The sequence below is a fragment of the Pezoporus occidentalis genome, unplaced genomic scaffold (assembly GCF_034315485.1).
Source record: "Pezoporus occidentalis ecotype Australia unplaced genomic scaffold, CSIRO_AGI_Poc_V1 ctg94, whole genome shotgun sequence".
Lineage (NCBI taxonomy): Eukaryota > Metazoa > Chordata > Aves > Psittaciformes > Psittacidae > Pezoporus > Pezoporus occidentalis.
Genome location: NW_026916304.1, coordinates 759,490 through 782,414, shown reverse-complemented (window position 1 = coordinate 782,414; position 22,925 = coordinate 759,490). Strand labels below are relative to the sequence as shown.

At 44.9% G+C, this 22,925-nt stretch overlaps 1 protein-coding gene across 2 annotated transcripts in view; it reads left to right on the top strand.

The window, feature by feature from the left end:
- The window catches only part of DPYD (dihydropyrimidine dehydrogenase), a 357,309-nt gene that overhangs the window by 229,817 nt on the left and 104,567 nt on the right, over positions 1-22,925 (top strand). For both annotated transcript variants that reach the window (XM_062606149.1, XM_062606148.1), the window contains exons 15-16: positions 20,254-20,322; positions 22,774-22,857. In XM_062606149.1, coding sequence (XP_062462133.1) covers positions 20,254-20,322; positions 22,774-22,857 — 153 coding nt within the window. The remainder of the gene's footprint in view (positions 1-20,253; positions 20,323-22,773; positions 22,858-22,925) is intronic.

Here is a 22,925-nt window from a genome sequence, read left to right as displayed (position 1 = left end):
CTCAGCAGTGCCTTGGGCCATCAACTCCTCCCAGCCAGTCATTACTCCCTGGGAAATGCCCTTTACTGGGTACTTATTGCTTTAATAGTAGGATGTCGGAGATGCCATTGGATGGGAAGAAAACGACCTTGTGGCAGTGTTGAAGAAGTAACCCCCAAAGGGCAAAATTTAAGAGTGAGGAGCAATCAATGATGCACCAAAATGAGAACCTGAACTTTGTCAGAATGACAAAATCTCGCTGGCCTTAGTATTGCATGTGCAGAATGGGTACCCCCCAAATACCTCTCCCCCCAGGTTTTCATCATGTTTGTCTTGGGCAATTGGGTAAATTACAAAATCTGATCTTTTCAAATGCACAATAGCTTTGACATTCATTTGTGCTGGCTGGGATGTGGTGTTAGTCTTTCATGAGGCACCGAGTGTATCTGATGTAGATAATCCTGCTTTTTTCCTCTCTTATGAAATGTATATTATAATCATAAGAAGAATAAAGCAAATTTATACTTGGTCAAAGTAGTAAGGATATGCTGTTCCTGTAGCCCATATTCTGCGCTTGCTTTCTTGATGTGGTTTACATGGGAGGCATTCTGCTAGAGCTCTAATGAAGAAAAACATGAAGGCTGGGTCTATATTTAAAAGTCTTGCTCACATACTTATGTAGGCTAGGAATACTAAAAATACAACTGCGTCTAACTGCTGTCCTGGCGGCACCCTCGTGTAGATGCAGTTACACCATCAAACTGTTTATTTTTGTTCAGGAGCAAGTAAAGAGTTTACTGATCTGAGCTGTGTAGATAGTAGGAGAGCTGGCTCTGTGCAGGCATGTTCTAGCTTAGACAAGAAAGGCACATGCTGGAATCTCTCACCATTGGAGCCAGCTCTTCAGTGTGATTGACAGCAGCTGGACTGTATCCCAGCCTCCTGTGCTTCCTGGGGAGGGGGGCTATGGAAAGATCTCAAATTCAGAGTGAAATGTAGGGATGAAGTGTTCCAAGATGTTGGATTTTTTTCCCTCATCCACTGAGAGGAACATGTAGATTAGCAGAAGTCCTAGTGGGCTCTGAACTGATCTTCATCTATTCCCTCAGCACTGATTCTGACCTTTTTATGCACATTGAGGTTAAGAATTAGGATCATAAACTTTTCCATAGTTGTCCTCACCAAACTCCTTGTGTCTGTTGTATTTCCATGCCCTAGATCTTAGTTCACCCTGCCTTTATATTTTAATGGCCTGTTTGAAACTACTGAACTGTACTTGCTATTGATGTTAAGTAGCAACTGCTAAACGTGTGCAATCAGGTGGCCAGCAGGACCCAAAGAGCAGCATCCTCTATTTCCCTCTTCATATAGTATTAGTCTGCTATATTGTTATGTGAACACAGACATCCCAATAAATTAACACGGGATAGCAAATGACTGTGTGTCAGCGTGGTAACTATCCATGTGCGTATTTGTAAGTGCAGCAAATACAAGCTAATTCATCTTCCTATGAATATCTTTAATTTTGGGCTTATTTAGTATGTTCTGGGGTTTTGAGAGAGCACTGAAGCAGCCGATTGCCCAACAACTCATAAATCAGCAGTAGCTTGTTTGTCTGTCTAAGCCTTGTGCTGTCATCTGTAGTGGAGATGGTACGTCCTTTACATTGTGGAAGGAAAAACATGACAGGAAGCACTTATTTACTGAACACTTAAACCCAAAGAATATTTTAAAGGCTTCTTTCCAGGAGACCTACAGACATCCTTTGTTAGGAGCCATTTACGTTAAAGGGAAACTCTAAGAAACCAATAGAGTAGTTTTCTCTCCTGTTTCCTGCCGCTGCAGCTCCGTGGCTCACAACTCCAAGGAAAAATGCTTTTTCGCTGCTTTATTTTCATATCTTTCCCATGTTTTTTTTTTTTAATATGTGCAGGGCTCCTCATATATATTTTATATAAGTTTCATTTTCTTTTAATTCCTTTAACATTTTGCTGTAAATTTGTACTGATGTCGATTGGTTCTGTCTATACATAACAGCTAGTTAAGGTCTTAAGGTATGGAAAAAATATATATGTTAAAGCTGTATTCCTAAATTTCAGGGTAAGAACCTGATAGACTTCTCAGCACACCATTTGTGGCCACCTAGCCATTTATGCCAGGTACACCTCCAGATTCAAATCTGAATACACTTGCAGAATGTTTCCTTTAGGTTAACCACAGCTCAGGTGTGTAGAGCTTATGTGTATCCTGTAGGTACCCCAAATTAGAATCACAGAATAGTTAGGGTTGGAAAGGACCTTAAGATCATCAAGTTCCAACCCCCTGCCATGGGCAGGGACACCTCACACTAAACCATCTCACCCAAGGCTCTGTCCAACCTGGCCTTGAACACCGCCAGGGATGGAGCATTCACAACTTCCCTGGGCAACCCATTCCAGTGCCTCACCACCCTTACAGTAAAGAACTTCCTCCTTGTATACAATCTAAATTTCCCCTGTTTCACTTTGAAACCATCACCCCTTGTCCTATCACTGCAATCCCTAATGAAGAGTCCGTCCCCAGGATCCTTATAGGCCCCCTTCAGGTACTGGAAGCTGCTATGAGGTCTCTCATTCTTACTTATGAGTAGTTTGTGTATCTCAAGGTAAAGAGGGAGCATTAAAAATGGATGTAAGTCACATTTGCATCCTCTTAATGTTGTGCTGTCAGCACCCCACTGGTTCCTAGGAGGACTCCTTCTGCCAGAGGCATCCGCATTTCACGTGATGTATTTTCACTTTATCTTTTGGGGACCACACATCCTCACCGCTGAGTCACAGATAAAATCTCTGCACCATTACATGGCAATTGGTCTTAACAGTGCTTTCATTTGAATTAAACTGTAATCCTATTGACTCTTCCATGCATTTCAATGTTGAAGTGTCCAATCCCATAGCAGCAGGCTGCACAAGTTAGGGAACCATCTTATTAAACATCCAAATATTTAGTGAAAATAGTAAGGCCTCTTTCAGTTCCTCAGCATCTTCACATAAGCTTGCCTAAAAGATGAAGGGGTGGGTGGAACTGGCAGTTGAGGAGGAAAGATTAGTCAGAAGGTAGCTGCCAACTTCCAGCCCTTCATTTTGCATCTTCTTTGCAGCTGGAGCATAGCCAAAAAGCTACTTGGGTCATCAGCCATAACAGCTACTGCTTAAGTAAATTATAATGTCTGCATGTATAAAAAGCAAAGCTGCCCACTCATGAGATTTTCTGATCATCTCTCAGATGGGAGCACTTAAGACCTGCCATCATGAGGCTCTGTGCAGAGTGGCACTGTTGTTCACGGAATTTATGGGCTAGCTGGGAGATAACGGGATAATAGGAAGGATATAGGAAGAGACCGAGTTCAGTGGGAAGCATGAAGTGTCATCTTCTCTCCTTGAAAAGTTCTGTGCCTGACAAAAAGTGGAGTTTCTTTCTTTGCTGAGGGACTATTTGAATAATTTTCACTGTAGAAATAGTTGTATATGAGACATTTTTTCCATGGAGAATGTTTCTGGCTCGCCTCACCTTCTCAACTTCTCTTTTTTCCCTTTGAAAAAGTCCTGAAAGATATTACTAGCAAGGTTCTTTTGAGTGCCCATTTATTGCTAATCATTTGAAAAGTGCAGTAAGAATTCATTTACCATAAGAAATGCTACTGCTGCTACAGGTTTATTGTTAAATCAGCCTGTGGCTCCCGTTAACATGGGCCTAACGAGATCTTCTACCAGGTCAGGAGGGCTCTTACTCATGTGGAGAGGTGAAAGCTGGGTAGGAATCAATGCACGTATGTGAGGGCATCTGGTGTTTGCTGCAGTCTGAGGTTGGTGTGTTGTCTGTGAGGGAGGTGGATGGAAGGCTGTGGTTGTGGGGATGGCTCTGCTGCTAGGCTATGGGTCTGAGCTGGCCCTTGGTAACAACTGAGTCTGATTACAAAGCCGAGCTGTATGAGCTTAGGTAGGGGCCAAAGAAGTAGACCCAAAGACTGTTTGATTTAGTACAGTGAAGGGGGAGAGCAAAACCTGAAGTAAAAAGGGTAACAAGGAAGAAAAATCAACCCACTGGCCCTGCAAGGAGGGAACAGTGGAGACAGTGATGAAAGGGAGCAAACACGGTAGCTTGCAGATTGCATCAGAGAAGAAAAGGCAAATCCAGAGGTAAAAGCCAGGTTTAAACAAATACCACACTGCAGCAGGTTCGTGTGTCTGGGAAAGGCTCAATAGGCTTAATGTTAGAATTGTTAAAGATAGGTGGCTCTCTGCTTGGTGCAAGAGTATGAAGAGAATGAGACACAAGTACTTGTTGATCATGTGTATGTGTGCAGGGGGGTGGTTCATAGATAACCCGAGGTTGGCAGGAGCCTCAGGAGGTGAGGTGAGCTAGTCCAGCCTCCTGTTCGAGGTAAATTGGTTACAAAATCAGAACAGTCAGAGAAAATGAGGTGGATTTAGAGAGGATGCCCAGAGAAGTGGAAACTCAAGTGCTCTTCACAAGAATCATTCTAGTGTCTGGAGGAGACAGGCAAAGGTATCACAAGAAAATGAAGATCAATAGATAGAACAGTTATTATTACATTACTGTGTGCGCTGGAGCTTTCTACCATCCTTTCCTCCATGCTTTCCAGCAGGAAAATATCCCAGAAAGACTTCCTGTAAGAGTTCCTTTCCTCAGTGAAGTTCAAGTGGGAATGGATCCCACTGGTCATTGTAAAGATCCCTTTTTTCCAGCCCTGTGATGAGGTGAATCTGTCCCATGGAGCAGGCAGGTTTTGCAGTGTGAGGAAGCTCTCTTTTCTGTGGAGTCCCATACGTAGACCAGGCAGGGTGGAATAGCATGAAGGGACTGAGAGGTCTCACCCACGTGCAGCTGGTGTTTAAAGCCCTTAGATAATTTTCTGAGGGAAGGAGAAGCCTTATAGCCCACACAGCTTCCTAATGAACATCCCCTCATCGATCAGCACAACCTCACCCTAAGAGCTGTTTGTGCAAAATCAGGTAAATTAGAAGTGATTTCAGTCCATCACTACAAGCAGAAGAGAGTGGGTGAGTTGTGGAGGCTGCAACCAGGCTGACAAAATCCTCCCAAGCATTGCTTTGGCACCAGCAATGTCACATGATGATGCAGATCACAGGGCTCTAACATGTAAAAGGGAGCGTTTTCTGTCTCTCATCTCTGAGCTACATTTTCCTCCTCATCCAGCACCGGTACCTGGAGTTTTCTTGAGCCTTCGAATGCAAGGAAGTGAATTAAAAGAAGCCCTGGGGGTGATGGAGAAGGGAAGAGAGGCTGGGCTTCTCAGGGATGCAGAGAGACAGGTTTGACTGGGGAATTGTGAGCAGACTGAATGCAGGAGTTGGAAACAAAGTTCCTCAGGGTTCATTTTGTCTCTTTATTTTTCTACTGAATTTGTTTTCTCCCAAGTTAAGCAGCTATTATAATAGCTGTAATAGGGGAAATATATCTACGTGTATCCAGAAGCAGTCAGGGGCTGGAAAAGAGAACTTCGGGTTCCCTTCAGTCAGTGGTTGCTCATTCCCTCTGTAGGAGCAGCCTACATCACTTGAGCATAGTTTCCTATTGTGAGGATGGACAATAACAATTAGCAAGGTGTGTTAAAAGGACTGTGGGTATTTCTGGGCACATAATTTGATGATAGAAACATTTCTAAAGGTAGAGGGGGGAAAAAAAACATATCCACAAATCTGTGTTGCCTCTCACCAGCTTTGTTTTCCATATGTGGTCTGAAGAATCAATAATGTGTCAGCACCCTGGTGTAAAGCCTTTGCTACAGGTCATAGCATGTGTCTGAAATAGTGTAGAATTAGATATATCCTTTTTTCTATTAGCTTCTGCAATATTGTATTGGCCTCCTCTGCTTTTTCTTTATATTAAATCAGTGTGGAAAGTGCAGAGCTACAGCAGGGGCATGGCAGATCCACAAGGACTTGCAGGTATTGTTTGCAAGGAATACTGCTGAAAATGGGTGTCTGCCTGCACTCTTCTCTTGGATGCAGCATTTGTTACCTCCACTCTGCTCCTTTCAGTAATGCAAATTTCCATTCACCCATGGATTTGTTTTCCGGCATTACCAAAGAGACTAAAGGTTGAACTAGGGTAGGATCTAGATTTCCTATGCAAAATAGGACTAGGTTTCCTATGCAAAATAAAATCCCAAAGATTCTATCAAATTCCCAGAGAAGGCTTCAGCTGCATGGGGATTTTTCAATGGCATTTGAAGAGTTTACCTGAAGGGCTGAGATTTTCAACAGTCTGTCATAGAATGTAAATGTAAAATACTTGAGTTTCTCTGAAGCGTTTCGTACAGGGGCTGTATTTTCTTCCATTAAACGTCTGTTTTGAGGAACTCGCATTCCAAGTCTCTTTCACTCTTCAGGAGTTACCCCATCTTAATTAAAGTGTCCTGGAGTGTGGGAGCTACATGTGCACCAGAAAGTCTCCATTTGTTTCTGTCCCTTCAGTTTGCTTTCAGTCACATTCCAGGTTGGTAGGACCCTTATTAAATGTTTGAATGGAAAGTTAGCTTTTCATTTATCCCCACATGCCATGTGAATGATCTGTGCCTTCACATTTACGTGTACAAGCAGGGTAAGGTCGTGGTAGCTTAACTCCTGCCCTGAGAGTGGCTGATAGAATGCCGAGTCTCACATGGCACAGGAGTAGTTACTCCACCATGCTGCTCTCTTGTTTTTGTATGGGTGCAGCCAGTCCTAAAGAGCAGTCTCTTTAGGTCTGTGCTCCCATCAAAGCCACAGCATTTTGTTATCTTTCAAAGCAATGGATTTGTTCATAACCCTTGGTTTTTATTTGTCTGAGGGTGTTAGATCCTAACAACTCTTGGCTTTCATTTGGAGCTATAGCCCAGGGTACTCACAGGCGCCCATCAAAGAAACTCACTGATAGGAGTAGAGTCATCCTATGAAAATAACTGTCTTTGAAAAGAAGTGTCTCCGTTTAGGCTGAGAAGAAGATCTTTGTCATGTCCTGCTTGTGCTGATCTGGTAGGGTGAGCAAATGGTGATGTTTTCAAACCCCCATCTTCAGCTTTTTGAGACTTATTTGCATGCTGGTGGTGTTTGGCCTGGGTTTGTGTCAATCTGTTACATCTCACTTCCACTTCACTCTGAAAAACAACTGGAGCTTGCAATACAAAGCAACAAGATAAGGATAGAGCTTTATGGAGAAGATTTGCTTAATAAGACAGACAGCTAAATAAGAATCATGCTAATATCCCCTACTTGTCTTATTTTCACTTACTCAAATTACCTTGAATGTATTCTAAGTGCAAGCTAAGGAGGAAAACAATGGCTGGTTAGAGCTTGTTAAATTATTTACTCTCTACTCCCTGAAAAGAGAGACGAGAAGCAGAATTATAGGTCAGCAGTGTCAAGGCATTCTACATTGCTTTGTCTTTATCATCATGCAGAATCTTTTTATTAAGGCAGCAGAGAAAGGATAGATTTATGGACTGAAGGTACAATGTTTCATATGTCCATATCCATCTAGATTGACAGTTTCTACCAACATGAATTTCCCAGGAGAGACGGTGTCAGTGGATGGCATCATTTACTTCAATGTTCCATTATTAAATTGATAACAAGATAATTCCTCTGCTTCTCAGAGACATGACAGGGTTTACAGTTGTTAACTTTCTTATTGCAGGGGATTTGATGTTCTAGGTAGCTTTTAATAAGAAACTTCTTTTTATTTCAGCTCTGCGACAAATCAGAAAGTACAGAGAAAGAGAAACCTGGTTGGGTCTGCAAGGCATCAAACTCGGGCTGCTTTCTAGAGGGTTCTTTTGCCACCAGTAAATCTTGGTGCTCCCCTTGTTTTTCAGTATTGCACGTTTAAACATGCAGTATAGAATATTTGCTGCAGTTGAACTCTGTATCTTGTGAGGTGGGTGCTAGAAATGTTCTGTATGGCTGTAATTGCAGGTGGGTGGTTTTGAGGATGATCCTTTCACCAGCCAGCGGCCATTGGGAAAAGACAGGGAAAGAGACACAAAGTGGCAGTGAGCCTCCAAGAATCTTTCTTCTGACAAAATGTGGACAAGAGGAAACGGCCTCAAGCTGCACCAGGGCAGGTTTAGATGGAGCTGAGGAACAATTCCTTCCCCACAGGGTGCTCAGGCATTGGAACAGGCTGCCCAGGGCAGGGCTGGAGTCACCGTCCCTGCAAGTGTTCACACACCGTGGAGACGAGGCCTCAGTGCTGTGGGTTAGTGGTGGCCTTGGCAGTGCTGGGGTAAGGGTTGGGCTGGATGAGCTTAAAGGGTTTTTCCAACCTGGCTAAATCTATGATAGCCAATACTTGTCCTGAACCTGACATTGTGCAAGAGACAGGGGTACAGAGGCGGGCTAATAGTGCAGGTCTGGTGGACCACATGCTCTTGTAGCTCCGTGTGTGCAGGACTTTCACGAAATGCCCCGAGTGTGTTGGTTTGTTGCAGTGTGCGGGTGAAAGATGGCATGGGTCAGAACTGAGCATGCATACCCCTCCTTCAGACAGACAGAGGACCTTAATGCTGTGAAACAGTGATTCAGCTGCCAAGAAGTTCTGTCCTGCTGTGCTTATGTAGGTGTCTTTTCCACTGGTAAGTGATGAACTAAACATGCTATTTTTGCCATTGTTTTAGAAAAACTCTATCTGCAATGCCAAGCTTTTTCTTACTGAATGCTTCCTGAGGAATTTTGCTTAAAGAACTAGTTTGCTCAGACTAAGCAGGTTCTGTAGCAAGGCTCTCCTGTGCTGTTTGAGAAGAAACATGTCTTTAAAGAAAGCTGGAGGTCTGCCTGACCCCAGTGCAAATACCTTCTGAAGTTTAGATTAATCAAGAATAATCTTGTGGGTATTTGAAAGCTGGATCTTAATGTAGTCTTCCGCACTGCCTCTATCCACAGCAATACTCCTTTTCCATACCTCTGCTTCCCAAACAGGTAGCTGTTACAAAACCAGTCCTTCAGCCTTCTGGAAAGCTCCTCTTGATTACAGAGCTCTCGGGGGAGCTGGGTCTTAAAGAGGCTTTTTTAAGGATCTCTTTCTATTTCTGCACGTCAGAAATAAAACCTTGGGGATTTTTGCAAGTGACTGGGAATCAGAAGGGGGTGCAGGTTGAGGGCAGCAGCAGTGTCTGAATGGAGCATCTATGGACACTTGGTGCAGAGCTGTCCTCAAGCCTAGTGCAGCAATGAGAAGGGACAGGCAGACATTAGATGGGTGGCTGAATTCCCTGAGTGCAGGGAGATTAGGCCCAGACTGGGAAGGATAGGTTAGGAACAGATCACGGGCTACGGCCTGTGTTAGATGACCAAACTAAAGATGGTTGTGTAGAGGATTGCGATTCCATTGCACGCATTGGGAAGTTCTGCAGGGATTGACAGTGTTCATGTTTCAACCCAGCCCCCTGAGATTTTTTTTCAGGCTCTTTGAGTGTGCTGAAACTCCCTTAATCCCTGAGGAGCAGTACAGGACAAACGGTAATTGTCTACCTAGAGTTTTACTGCTGTCTGGCTTTAAATAGATGTTCGCAGGTTTGTCTGACCCAGAGTCAGCCTGGTGATTTTTGTCTTCCTTCTCTTTGTTTTGCAACCTCTTACGGTGCACTCCATGTGTTAGGGAAGAAAGATCAGTTTAAAACATACACGGTGGCAAGCCTCATCCTTTTTACTTCTTTTAATGCTACTGCATTTATGAGGCATCTACATAGAAATAAAGGAAGAGGAAAAAAGCCCAAGCCATTCGCAAGGGAAATAGATTCGAGTTTAAGCTTCCAGAGGATTATTATAAACAGGGAGAAAAAGTATGTTAAGGATTATGAGAAGTACCTTGTCAGTGTCCTTTTAAACAGAACAACTACTAATGCGTTAGTTCCAGAATTGTGTGAAAGGTAGCTTTTTACTAGGTGCTTTAGCTACCATAATAGTTACCTTATAATCATGTCCTAAATGGTACCGTATACCCCCTCCCTTTTCCATCTCCCTTCCATCCAACAGACAGAAAAGTTTTATTGTAGACCTCGTATTTCCATGAATGATGGAGAAAATCCGGTGTGCAGAACTGTGTCTGATGTTACAAACAGGCATTTGTTCCTTTAGAGGCATTTGGAGGGATTGTCTATCTCCTCGTGTAATGTCAGGGCACAAAGACCCCGTCTAGTGACATCCGTCACTGCTGGGGAGGAAGCAGTGTCTGCAGGGCCAGTGTGCTCCTTGATGCAGGGAGGAGTGGGCAGGATCTCCTGACAATAGGCAAAATAGCAGTTTGGATGATGAAGAAGAGGGAAAAGCATGTGCCAGCTATGCCTCTGATCTGGGATAAGGAACGGGCCAGGGATCCCACTGTGCTTCAGCCATGCACGGGCTCACCTCACTCAACATACGACAAAGCTACACTTTAGTCAACCTTCATTTACCACTTACTACACTTCAGCAGCAGCTCTATTGTAAGATCTGTCAGTAGCTGGCTTTTGTGAGCTGGGCCAGCGTGGTGTGGCCTCGCACTTGTGCTTCAAACAACTGTAATTAAACTCATGTCAGGCTGTCACTGCACATCAAGAGAATGGATCTGCCTTCAGGGAATGCTCCTGGGTTGGGCCATACACTGGACTTACGGACTTGTGTGAGATACCAGCTGCCTGGGGCTGTGTGTAGGGGTGGTAGTGATGTGCGTGGCATCATAGGCACCAAAAATGTCATAAATGAATAAAACTAACGTTAAAATGGTGAGAAGGGGATGAGAAGCTGAAGTGTGAGACAATTGCTGTTTATTACTTTCCCATAAAAACCTGTGATTTTTATCACTTGTTACACTTGCTTTTCTCTTTCTAGGCAATAGGAGATAATATTCTGTGTGTGATTTTAGGAGTAGAGTCAAACCTCAAACATAACAGTGCCCCTAAATCCAGCCAATAATGATGTCATGGGTACTGGTTTTGTCATGGGTACTGGTTCCAGATGAAAAGGCTGCAAAGGCATTTTGGAGAAGAAGAGTCACTTGAGGCAGGACAGTTTTGTTAACGTCGAGTGCTGGAGGATCTGTTTCCACCTAGGAATGAAGTTTAATTTCAAGTTCTAAGAGAGCACTGGGGGAAAAAGGCGAATGAAATCCCTGCTATTTTTAAGGTTGCATTATTCCCTGAGAGATCCTGGGTTTCCTGTGAATGGTCCTGGCAGAAATGGCATTCTTTGCTTGCAGTTATTTTTGTAAACCACCGCTCCTATCAAAAGTATGCGCTTCATTTTCAACGTGAATGCTAGAACTAATCAATATTAAAGAAACACATTGTCTTCATTAACAGCTCTTTGAAACATCACAGCTCTTGTTCCTCCTCTTCTGCACATCCCCAACAGAACCTTCACATTGCATTAAGAACGCTTGATATGACCTGACTCAGCTCCTTGTGAATACAGTCAACCACCCTTGTTGTCTTCCAGCTTTGCCTGATGCAGCATACGGTTTGTGTTCAAGCTGACTCGGGTGCGTTTCTGATGTATTTTGGATTGTGGCTGCAACTGTGAAAACCCCTCTCGTGTTGTCAGTGTCTGAGTTGCTTTGCTGTACTTGGTTTATAGGAAATGTGAATTTGACACGATACGGTTTGTAGCTGACTTCCAGCGAGTGCATATTTTAACTGATTTCTTACTCTAGTTTCTCTCATGTAAACGTCCTTAAACTGAGTTTTCATGATGTAAAAATATTAGAGGCTTTTAAAAGAGATTTCTCGTTGTTTCCAGAATGCTCCATTTGTCTTGAGGATTCAAATAGAGCAGATTCTGCTTTATAAACATCTGACCTGTGGAGCTATATAAGGTTTTTCACAAGAGAAAAAATCCTATGGCATAGGAGGGAGAGTTTTTCCCTCTGTCAGGAGCGCAATAAAAGCATGGCCAGTAATGGTTGTGTGCATCCAATGAGAAGTTCAGTCTGCACACAAATAAGCACCTACAGGCAAGGCAGACACTTCATCAACTGCTTTCTTCTCTCCATAGACTCCCACCTTGCAAACATCAGCCAGGAGGGTGGATGGGTGGGTAGTCTGCAAGTAGGTGGGTGGTAGACTGATAGGTAGAGATTTATCAGAGCAAAGCAATAGAAACAATGGAAATAATGATGATGAAAAGTGGGATTGTCATCCTAAATTAATAGGTTGTAACCTCACCACATGCCATTGTCTCCATAGCTGCCTGCCTCTTTATACTGTAAAACCTCTCTTCTAAAGATACTGAATATCCAGCTCTTGTTATGGGTATAGTTTAGGAGTTTACGGCGTTACGGGAAAGATCAAAAGAAGTGTTGCACTGCCTGGGAGTGACAGATTAAGCTCATCCCAGCTATTAATGCCAACAGTAAAACATGTTTGGAAAGTGAAAAGATTAAATCCGAGTTTCATCCTGCCTGTGAATCAGACTTACATGTGAAACCTTCATACTTTTCATGTGATTTTGTGTAGTCTTAAATAGGATTGGCATTGAACTGGACATTGACTGGAGGAGTAGTTAACATTGGTGTCCTGGGTTCCGCAGTAGCAGTCATGTTTTTCCTTTGTGTTAACTGGTACAGTGCTGTGTTTTGACTTCCAGTTTGAGAACAGTGTTGGTGAAGCCGATGTTCTCGGTTGTTGCTAAGTGATGTTTACCCTGACCAAGGACTCTGTGAGGCTCATGCTCTGCCAGGGAGGAGGGGAGGCTGTGAGGAAGCAGAGATGGGGCGCCTGACCCGGGCTAGCCGGTGAGGTATTCCATACCACAGCACGTCATGCCCGGGGTGAGGGGTAACTGGGAGTTACCCGGAAGGACAGGGGCTTCCGGGTGGAGTTCGTTTCTCTTGGCCGGTGGTATCGTATTCTCTTCCCTTGTTATTTTCCCTTATCATTGTTGTAGCTGATAGTAGCGGTGGTGATTTGTTGCTGGACTGTTTTTGTCTCAACCCGTAGGAGTTGCACTCTCTCGATCCTCCTCCCCGTTCCTCCGGGAGCGGGGAAGGGGAGAGCCCCGGTGCGGGGAGGCAGGGGGGGGAGACGGACACGGACCTCGATTGTTGTCAGCTCGGCACCACTCACTGGGAGTGAGTGAACAAGCTACCTGACTGGGTTTAAACCACGACAGTTCTTTTTGGCGCCCAACGTGGGGCACGAAGGGTTGAGATAAGAACAGATCTGACTGGATTGATAGTCACTCGTCACAATGCTGATTTATTGGCTCTCAAGGTTGTTCCTCTTGATCTCACAGTTTCAGTATATGATATCTTACGTCCATCCGGTACTTGCTGTATTAGTGTTTTTCAAGTATGGGGCTTGGGCTAAGGTTTTTATCCCATTGTACTTTATGGTAATGACTTGTAATACAATAGAATCATTGATCATGAAATTGATCTGGCTTATGTTCCCAGTGTGGTCACCACCTTTATACTTTGGGAGGTATATGATGGAGGTGCTTAGCAATTACACATCTTTTTTCTCCTTCTCAGGTGCTCAACCTGGGAAGGAGACATCCTTTTACCCTCCTAGTCGTCCCCCCAGACCCTTTACATTTGAGAGTTTTGAATTTTTTGAATGGCCTTTTAATGCTGTTGAGACTTGTTTGCTGATGGTGATGGGAATCACCATGCTAACACGCATACAGAGTGTGTTTTACCCACTACTGATTTCAAGAGTTAAGCAGATTCAGGTTTGGGTCTTGTCTGGGGTCAAACGACGATGTAGGAGGACCGAGAGATTTTCCCTGAGGCTGGACAGCCATGAGTGGCAGGGTGTGTGGGATAGTATGGGCAAGTATCTAGGTCAGTGGGCCCCTCCAGTACTTTGGAATTTCACTACTGAACAACTGCAAAATCCAGAAGAATTAGTAAAACACTTAAATGAGGTGTGTGGTCATTCTGGCCATACCAGAGATGGACAAATCATGGCAACGTGCTGGGGCTTGGCCTATGCTTACAGGGCCTTGTTCAACACTATCCAGCACCTTCAAAAGGAAAAGAATGTTGGCGGATCTGAGGGCAAAGCAACAGTCGCTACTCAAACTTTGGCTGCAATGAACAGCACAGCTGTCCCAGTGGCAAGTACAGCAGCTGCTCAAACTTCAACTGCAACAGACAGCGCGGTTACCCCAGCTCCAAGCACAGTAGCTACACCACCCCCAGTAACAAGTACAGTTGCTACTCAAACCACAGTGATAATCACTGCAGCCAAACCAGAGGACCAATTCGTACCAATATCAGTTGCCCCTGTACGCAAGAGAACAAGCAAAAAGGAGGCAAAAAGGGTGAAGCGAGATGAAGAACCAATGAATTCACCACCCGGTCCAGAATCTGATCAGGAGTCATCATCACATGACGAAGAAGAAGAAGAAGAGGTAACTTCTCGACCTCGGACCTCAACCGAGCTGCGGAATATGCGAAAAGATTTTACCCGTCAACCAGGGGAGCACATCATCACCTGGTTACTCCGATGCTGGGACAATGGGGCTGATGGTCACGAACTAGAAGGTACAGAAGCCAAGCAGCTGGGATCACTTGCTAGAGAAGGGGGAATTGACAAAGCAATTGCAAGAGAGAAAAAGTCCCTCAGCCTTTGGAGGAGGCTCTTGGCAGCTGTGAAAGAAAGGTTTCCGTACAAGGACGATGTTACGAGTCGTTCGGCCAAGTGGAATACTATAGACAAAGGCATCCAGTCTCTGAGGGAATCGGCCATCGTAGAGATGATCTATCACATCAAGCCGAATAACGGGGATACACCTATAGATCCAGATGAAGTTGAATGTACACGACCCATGTGGCGAAAACTTACACGGAATGCACCGTCATCATATGCCCATTCATTGGCAACAGTAACCTGGAATGACATAGTACCACTAACAGTGGATGAAATGGTTCATAAACTCCGAGAGTTCGAAGACAATCTCACCCCTTCCATCATCTCAGCTGTGAAAAAACTGTCCCAGGACATCGAACAATTGAAGGACAATCTATCTGATTTATCCGGCTCCTCACGTGTACCAACACACGTCTCAGCTATTAACAAAAGGCGTCCTATTGTTCAAGAGAGGAGATACAGGAGGTATACGCCACGGGGTACCCTATGGTTTTACCTGCTGGATCACGGAGAAGACATGACAAAGTGGGATGGAAAACCTACTTCAGCTTTGGAGGAACGGGTGAGTGAACTGAAGAGGGGAGCAAGGGCCAAGACTGATCGTCCCATGAGAGCTACGGCTTCAGTCTCTGGTGATCAGTTTCCCAGATGGAGTGGAAGAGCTGATTTTACTCCAGCTCCTGTGATAAAGAAGAATAATCCCTTTCAACACGACTTAAGTGTCCAATGCTGTGACGACTGTTAGAGGGGCCCTGCCTCCAGCCAGGTGGAGGTAGGGGACAATCGGATTTACTGGACTGTGTGGATCAGATGGCCTGGCACATCAGTCCCACAGAAGTATAAGGCTCTAGTAGATACCGGTGCACAGTGTACCCTGATGCCATCAAGCTGTCAAGGGGTGGAACCCATCTATATTTCTGGAGTAACAGGAGGATCCCAAGAGTTGACTGTGCTGGAGGCTGAAATCAGCCTGACTGGGAGGGAATGGCAAAAGCACCCTATTGTGACTGGTCCAGAGGCTCCATGCATTCTCGGCATAGACTACCTCAAGAGAGGGTACTTCAAAGACCCAAAAGGGTACCGGTGGGCTTTTGGTATTGCTGCTTTGGAGACTGAGGAAATTGAGCAGCTGTCCACCTTGCCTGGTCTCTCAGAAGATCCCTCTGCTGTGGGGTTGCTGAAAGTTGAAGAACAACAAGTGCCAATTGCGACCACAACAGTGCACCGGCGGCAATATCGCACCAACCGAGACTCCCTGATTCCCATCCATCAGCTGATCCGTAGACTGGAGAGTCAGGGGGTGATCAGCAGGACCCGCTCACCCTTCAATAGCCCCATATGGCCAGTGCGAAAGTCTAATGGAGAATGGAGACTAACAGTAGACTATCGTGGCCTGAATGAAGTCACACCACCATTGAGTGCTGCCGTACCGGACATGCTAGAACTTCAGTATGAACTAGAGTCAAAGGCAGCCAAGTGGTATGCCACGATTGATATTGCCAATGCATTTTTCTCAATCCCTTTGGCAGCAGAGTGCAGGCCACAGTTTGCTTTTACTTGGAGGGGTGTCCAGTTCACTTGGAACCGACTGCCCCAGGGGTGGAAACACAGCCCTACCATCTGCCATGGACTGATCCAGACTGCACTGGAACAGGGGCAAGCTCCAGAACACCTGCAATACATTGATGACATTATTGTGTGGGGCGATACAGCGGAAGAAGTCTTTGAGAAAGGGAGGAAAATAATCCAAATCCTGCTGAAAGCCGGTTTTGCCATAAAACGGAGTAAGGTCAAGGGACCTGCACAGGAGATTCAATTTTTGGGAATAAAATGGCAAGATGGACGTAGACAGATCCCCACAGATGTGATCAACAAGATAACAGCAATGTCTCCGCCAACTAATAAGAAAGAAACGCAAGCTTTCTTGGGTGCAGTGGGGTTCTGGAGAATGCACATCCCAAATTACAGTTCGATTGTAAGCCCTCTCTATCATGTGACCCGGAAGAAGAATGATTTTAAATGGGGCCCTGAGCAGCAACAAGCCTTTGAGCAAATTAAACGCGAGATAGTTCATGCAGTAGCCCTTGGACCAGTCCGGACCGGACCAGATGTAAAAAATGTACTGTACACTGCAGCTGGGGAGAACGGTCCTACCTGGAGCCTCTGGCAGAAAGCTCCAGGGGAGACTCGAGGTCGACCCCTCGGCTTTTGGAGTCGGGGATATAAAGGATCTGAGGCCAGCTATACCCCAACTGAGAAAGAAATACTGGCAGCCTATGAAGGGGTTCGAGCTGCTTCGGAAGTGATTGGCACTGAAGCACAGCTCCTTCTGGCACCCCGGCTGCCCGTGCTGGGCTGGATGTTCAAAGGCAGGGTCTCCTCTACACATCATGCAACCGATGCTACATGGAGTAAATGGGCTGCACTAATTACACAACGAACTCGAATAGGAAATCCCAGTCGTCCAGGCATTCTAGAAGTCATCATGGACTGGCCAGAGGGCAAAGATTTCGGAATGTCACCAGAGGAGGAGGTGATGCGCGCTGAAGAGGCCCCACCATATAATAAACTGTCAGAAAGTGAAAAGCAGTATGCCTTGTTTACTGATGGCTCTTGCCGTATTGTGGGAAAACATCGGAGATGGAAGGCAGCTGTATGGAGTCCTGGACGACAAGTTGCAGAAACTGCTGACGGAGAGGGTGAATCGAGTCAGTTTGCCGAGGTGAAAGCCATCCAGCTGGCCCTGGACATTGCTGAACGAGAAAAGTGGCCAGTACTTTATCTCTATACTGACTCATGGATGGTGGCAAATGCCCTGTGGGGGTGGTTGAAGCAGTGGAAGCAGAGCAACTGGCAACGCAGAGGTAAACCCATCTGGGCTGCTGCACTGTGGAAAGATATTGCTGCCAGGGTGCAGAACCTGGTGGTGAAGGTACGTCATGTAGATGCCCATGTACCCAAGAGTCGGGCCACTGAGGAACACCAGAACAACCAACAAGTGGATAAAGCGGCTAAGATTGAAGTGGCTCAGATGGACTTAGATTGGCAACGTAAAGGTGAATTATTTTTGGCCCGGTGGGCCCATGACACTTCAGGCCATCAGGGCAGAGATGCAACATATAGATGGGCCCGTGACCGAGGGGTGGACTTAACAATGGACACTATTGCCCAGGTTATTCATGAGTGTGAAACATGTGCTGCAATTAAACAAGCCAAGCGGTTAAAGCCTCTTTGGTATGGAGGACGATGGTTGAAGTATAAATATGGGGAGGCCTGGCAGATTGACTATATCACACTGCCACCAACCCGCCAAGGCAAGCGCCATGTGCTTACCATGGTGGAAGCAACCACCGGGTGGCTGGAAACATACGCCGTGCCCCATGCCACTGCCCGGAACACCATCCTGGGCCTTGAGAAACAAATTTTGTGGCGACACGGCACCCCAGAGAGAATTGAGTCAGACAATGGGACTCATTTCCGGAATAACCTTATAGATATTTGGGCCAAAGAGCATGGCATTGAGTGGGTATATCACATCCCCTACCATGCACCAGCCTCTGGGAAAATCGAACGGTACAATGGGCTGTTAAAAACTACACTGAGAGCGATGGGTGGGGGAACTTTCAAGCATTGGGATACACACTTACCAAAGGCCACCTGGTTGGTCAACACCAGAGGATCTGCCAACAGGGCTGGCCCAGCCCAGTCAGAACTGTTACATATTGTAGAGGGGGACAAAGTTCCCGTGGTGCATATGAAGAATTTGCTGGGAAAGACAGTCTGGGTAATTCCTGCTTCAGGTAAAGGCAAACCCACTCGTGGGATTGCTTTTGCTCAGGGACCTGGATATACTTGGTGGGTAATGCGGGAAGATGGGGAAGTCCGATGTATACCTCAAGGGGATTTGATTTTAGGGGAAAACAGCCAGTGAACTCAATTGTATGCTGTTGCCTGCTGTGTAATGCTTTTATAGCCCATCAACTAGATGTCTCCAGGTCACAAGCGACTGGCCCTGACTTCCCTCCAGCCATCATCCCAACAGAGAATGAACTTTGAACATCATGGACCGAATGGACTCGGCAGCATTATAGGGATTGGTCCATGCACTAAGAAAATGATTTTTCCTCTTGGTCTGTATGTATATGGATGTATATATGTGGGAGAGCGATGGTGTATTGAAAAATGTGGGATCTGAGCACGACGTGAATGGTATGGAATAAGGGGTGGATAATGTCCTGGGTTCCGCAGTAGCAGTCATGTTTTTCCTTTGTGTTAACTGGTACAGTGCTGTGTTTTGACTTCCAGTTTGAGAACAGTGTTGGTGAAGCCGATGTTCTCGGTTGTTGCTAAGTGATGTTTACCCTGACCAAGGACTCTGTGAGGCTCATGCTCTGCCAGGGAGGAGGGGAGGCTGTGAGGAAGCAGAGATGGGGCGCCTGACCCGGGCTAGCCGGTGAGGTATTCCATACCACAGCACGTCATGCCCGGGGTGAGGGGTAACTGGGAGTTACCCGGAAGGACAGGGGCTTCCGGGTGGAGTTCGTTTCTCTTGGCCGGTGGTATCGTATTCTCTTCCCTTGTTATTTTCCCTTATCATTGTTGTAGCTGATAGTAGCGGTGGTGATTTGTTGCTGGACTGTTTTTGTCTCAACCCGTAGGAGTTGCACTCTCTCGATCCTCCTCCCCGTTCCTCCGGGAGCGGGGAAGGGGAGAGCCCCGGTGCGGGGAGGCAGGGGGGGGAGACGGACACGGACCTCGATTGTTGTCAGCTCGGCACCACTCACTGGGAGTGAGTGAACAAGCTACCTGACTGGGTTTAAACCACGACAATTGGTTTAACAGTAAATAGCGGTGTATGGAACTGGAAAGCTGTGTGTCTTGCTGCTCTCCCAGACAGATACTATTAGAACTTATTTTACCTAAAACCCTGTACCTCAGTGAAGATATCAGAGGCAGAACCTGGACCTCAGAGATGCTCACTGCAGTGAGGAGAAAGGCAATACACGGAAACAGCTCTTGGGAAAGTGGGACCATAAACAGGAAATGGAAAAACAAAAACTGGAATTTCCCTCTGCCATTCTGACAGTCCTCTCAGATTTCCCCCACATCCTACATCACTGTCCTTCACTTGCACAGATGACATTCCAGGGGGCTGGTGTTGGTGTGTCCTGGCTTCCTGAAGTCACCCGGACTATGACATTTGTATGCTGCCACATCAGACTGTGAACTCTTGCACTGTGTCCTGCCTACCCTTAAGAGCCCCAAGTACTTCTGGCATTGTAGAAATAGTGAAAAACTTCATTACATTGGCCTCAGAAGCATGAAATTTTGGCATTCTGTGGGCTCTGTGTCTAGGACAGCCCTTGTTCTTCCTTCAAACATGACAAAGAATGCAAAGTTCTCTCTGCGTCTGACTAGACCCGCTGGTTTTCCTTAATGACTTAAAAACCAGTGACAAACCAGATGATTTTGTATGCTATTTCTCATCCCTAGTGAATTATACACAGCTGCATTTCACTATACATTCTAGCAGTATACAGTTCACGTATGCAGGTAAGGGTAGTTAATATCTGGAGTCACAGTAAAGTACTAGATTACAACAGTAACATGGCTTAAAATGATTGCCTATATCTTCTTTTCAGATCCTGATTGCCAGTATCATGTGCAGCTACAGCAAGGAGGACTGGACTGAACTTTCAAAAATGGCTCAGGTAATGGTTTCCTAAATGTATGCCTGCATCTTTTCTTTTTATTTCCCTTAAAACCAAGAGCTGCAGTAAGGAATTTAAAAAATTTCTTGACAGAAAAAAGGATCCAAGTGAAAAAGGAGCATTTAAAGCATGTCCGTTCTCATTTGTTTCTTCTGTGCTTTCATTAAAGTGATGGAAATGTAAATATAAAAGCAACTTGTTACAGAGAAATGGTCCCTTGGATTTTGAAGCAGTACCTGCAAAGCCTTTAGTCTTTGAATCTATGTACTTTTTATTTGCATTTTAAGCCAGCTGTATATTATGACGGATGCCCTGATAAAATTTAATTCTACCTTTGAGAGCCAAACTTGATCTTACCTTGCCTACAGGCACAGGAGGTTGACAGCGCCAGAAGAAACCCTGAATATAAAACTCTTGAATATTTAAAGTATAAAAGGCTCATTTAATGCTATTCTAGTTTTAATATAGACTTTCGAAAATGATAGGAGAGAAAACCAGCATATGTAATAGCAGTCAGCAGGCATCCTATAATATAAATCCAATCTTACACAAATGCAAACAGACTATGCCCCTGAAATTTCAATTCAATTTGAAGGCAAAAACCTATTTAAAAACATGTCCCTGTGTCCATAGGGAATAGTCTAAGAAATAGTTGATTAAGACTGCGATAATTTCATTCAGAAAGGTGTCTATATCTGAATGTAATGCAAAGTTGTTGTTTTAAAATGGGGTTTCTTTCCCACATGAAGTGTCTAGAGGAAATACTAAGCTTAGTTTCAGATGAATAAAGAAAGGTTTTAACAAATACAAGCAAAGACGAAGATTCTTTTATCATTATTCCAGCTTTAGCTTTAAATGTTTTCTAAGCTGTGGGATTGTATTTAATACATGTGTAGATATGTGTGTGGGTATTTTGAGTCTGTGTTTTCATATGAGCGTGCATGTTTGGGCATCGTTGTTCCTTTCTTCACAGTGTCCTAAGCCCTTCTGTGGCGATGTGGGAAGACTTTGGGCATTTTATTGGCATTTTAAACTGATGAGGGGAAAAAAAATCACTTTGGGGACTTAGGGAAGCAAAGTGAAACATTATCAGTAATTAGCTTGGTGATCTTCAGCACTAGTCCATTTTATACCTGTATTTACTTAATTGACCATGAAATCTTTTGTGGAATCGGTGCTTGACAAGAGCAGTACTGCTTTTAACCTGACTAAGATGAATGGCTTTATTGTGCCATGTGCTCCTCTGTTTTGAACACAGAGGTACCACTATCCAACTTGAAGACAGAGATTTCCAATCTGGCTTCGTATTTATGTTGCCTCTTTAGAAAATAAGTAGTTATTTAAATGCACTCCATAGTGTGTAAGCTACTCGATAGAACTTTCTTCAGCAAAGTAGTTGTTAAGTCTTTGCTCTGTGGTGAGCAGCGCACTTGTTTGGGATGCTCTGCTCGGAGCAGTGATATTTAATCACATGCATAGGATCCTACCTAGGAGGTAGGTTTGATCTGTGGCTTTCCAAAGAGCAGCAACCCCAGAAGGTACCGCAGAGCCTCTCAGCAGGAGGGTGACCTATTCATACTAAAGGTCAGCTTGTCACAGAGGCCGACAGCACCATCTTGCAGAGCTGGCCAGTATGTGGAGCATTCCTGAAGGTGATGGATGGCTTCTGCCCTGCTCACGCACTCAGGAAGCTGCTGAACCATGGCCACACAGCAGGCAAAGTTACTTCAGTTCAATAAGCAAGAACCAAAATGCAAATGCAAACCACAAAATGCTAGTTACAGCCACGTGGAAGGCAACGAGAGAGTCTCAGGCTGGAGCAGTTCAACAGGGAGGAAGAGGAGTGTGTTTGGGTGCTGTCTTTGGGACCCTCATCCTTACAACTGTAACAAACAGAGGGTGCTGAACAGAAATTAGCATGAATCATATGTTTGGATAGACTTTTTATTATACAGTAGTAAAAATACTATAATGTGATACTACAGCATAATGCTATACTCTCTTGTTTGACTTCAGAAACAAAAATACTTCATGCCAAAAGCTATGGCATGCTACTGGTGCCTGCAGGAAATTAAGAGACTAAAATTCGCTAACTGAGAAAGAAGAAATGTACTACTGAGTCACAGGTCTTGAGAGCTCAGGAGCACCTGCGTAACATTCACTCCCCAACCTCATTCTCAGTTCTGCCCAAGGCCCTGGAATTGCATTTCATTTTGTAACATTTTCCAGAACCATCTCCGTGTCTCTTTTTCTTTTTTTCTTTTTTTTTTTTTACTTTAATTTTCTTTGTCATGTCCATTTTTGTACCATTTCTTGTTCAGGCTTTCTCTCTGCAACAAACAATACATCCAGTCTAGAGAAATCCATACCACACGAATAGTAAATGCTGCAGGAAAAGATACATTACTGGGAGTTAATTCTGCGTTTGTTCTCCTTTTGCATGTTTCATAGGTTGCTGGCGCAGATGCACTGGAGTTAAATTTATCATGTCCTCATGGTATGGGGGAGAGAGGCATGGGCCTGGCCTGTGGGCAGGTAGGACTGTAACCGCAATCTCTTTCATGTCTCTTCAGTCATCCTGCACTGCCACTTTGCTGGTTACA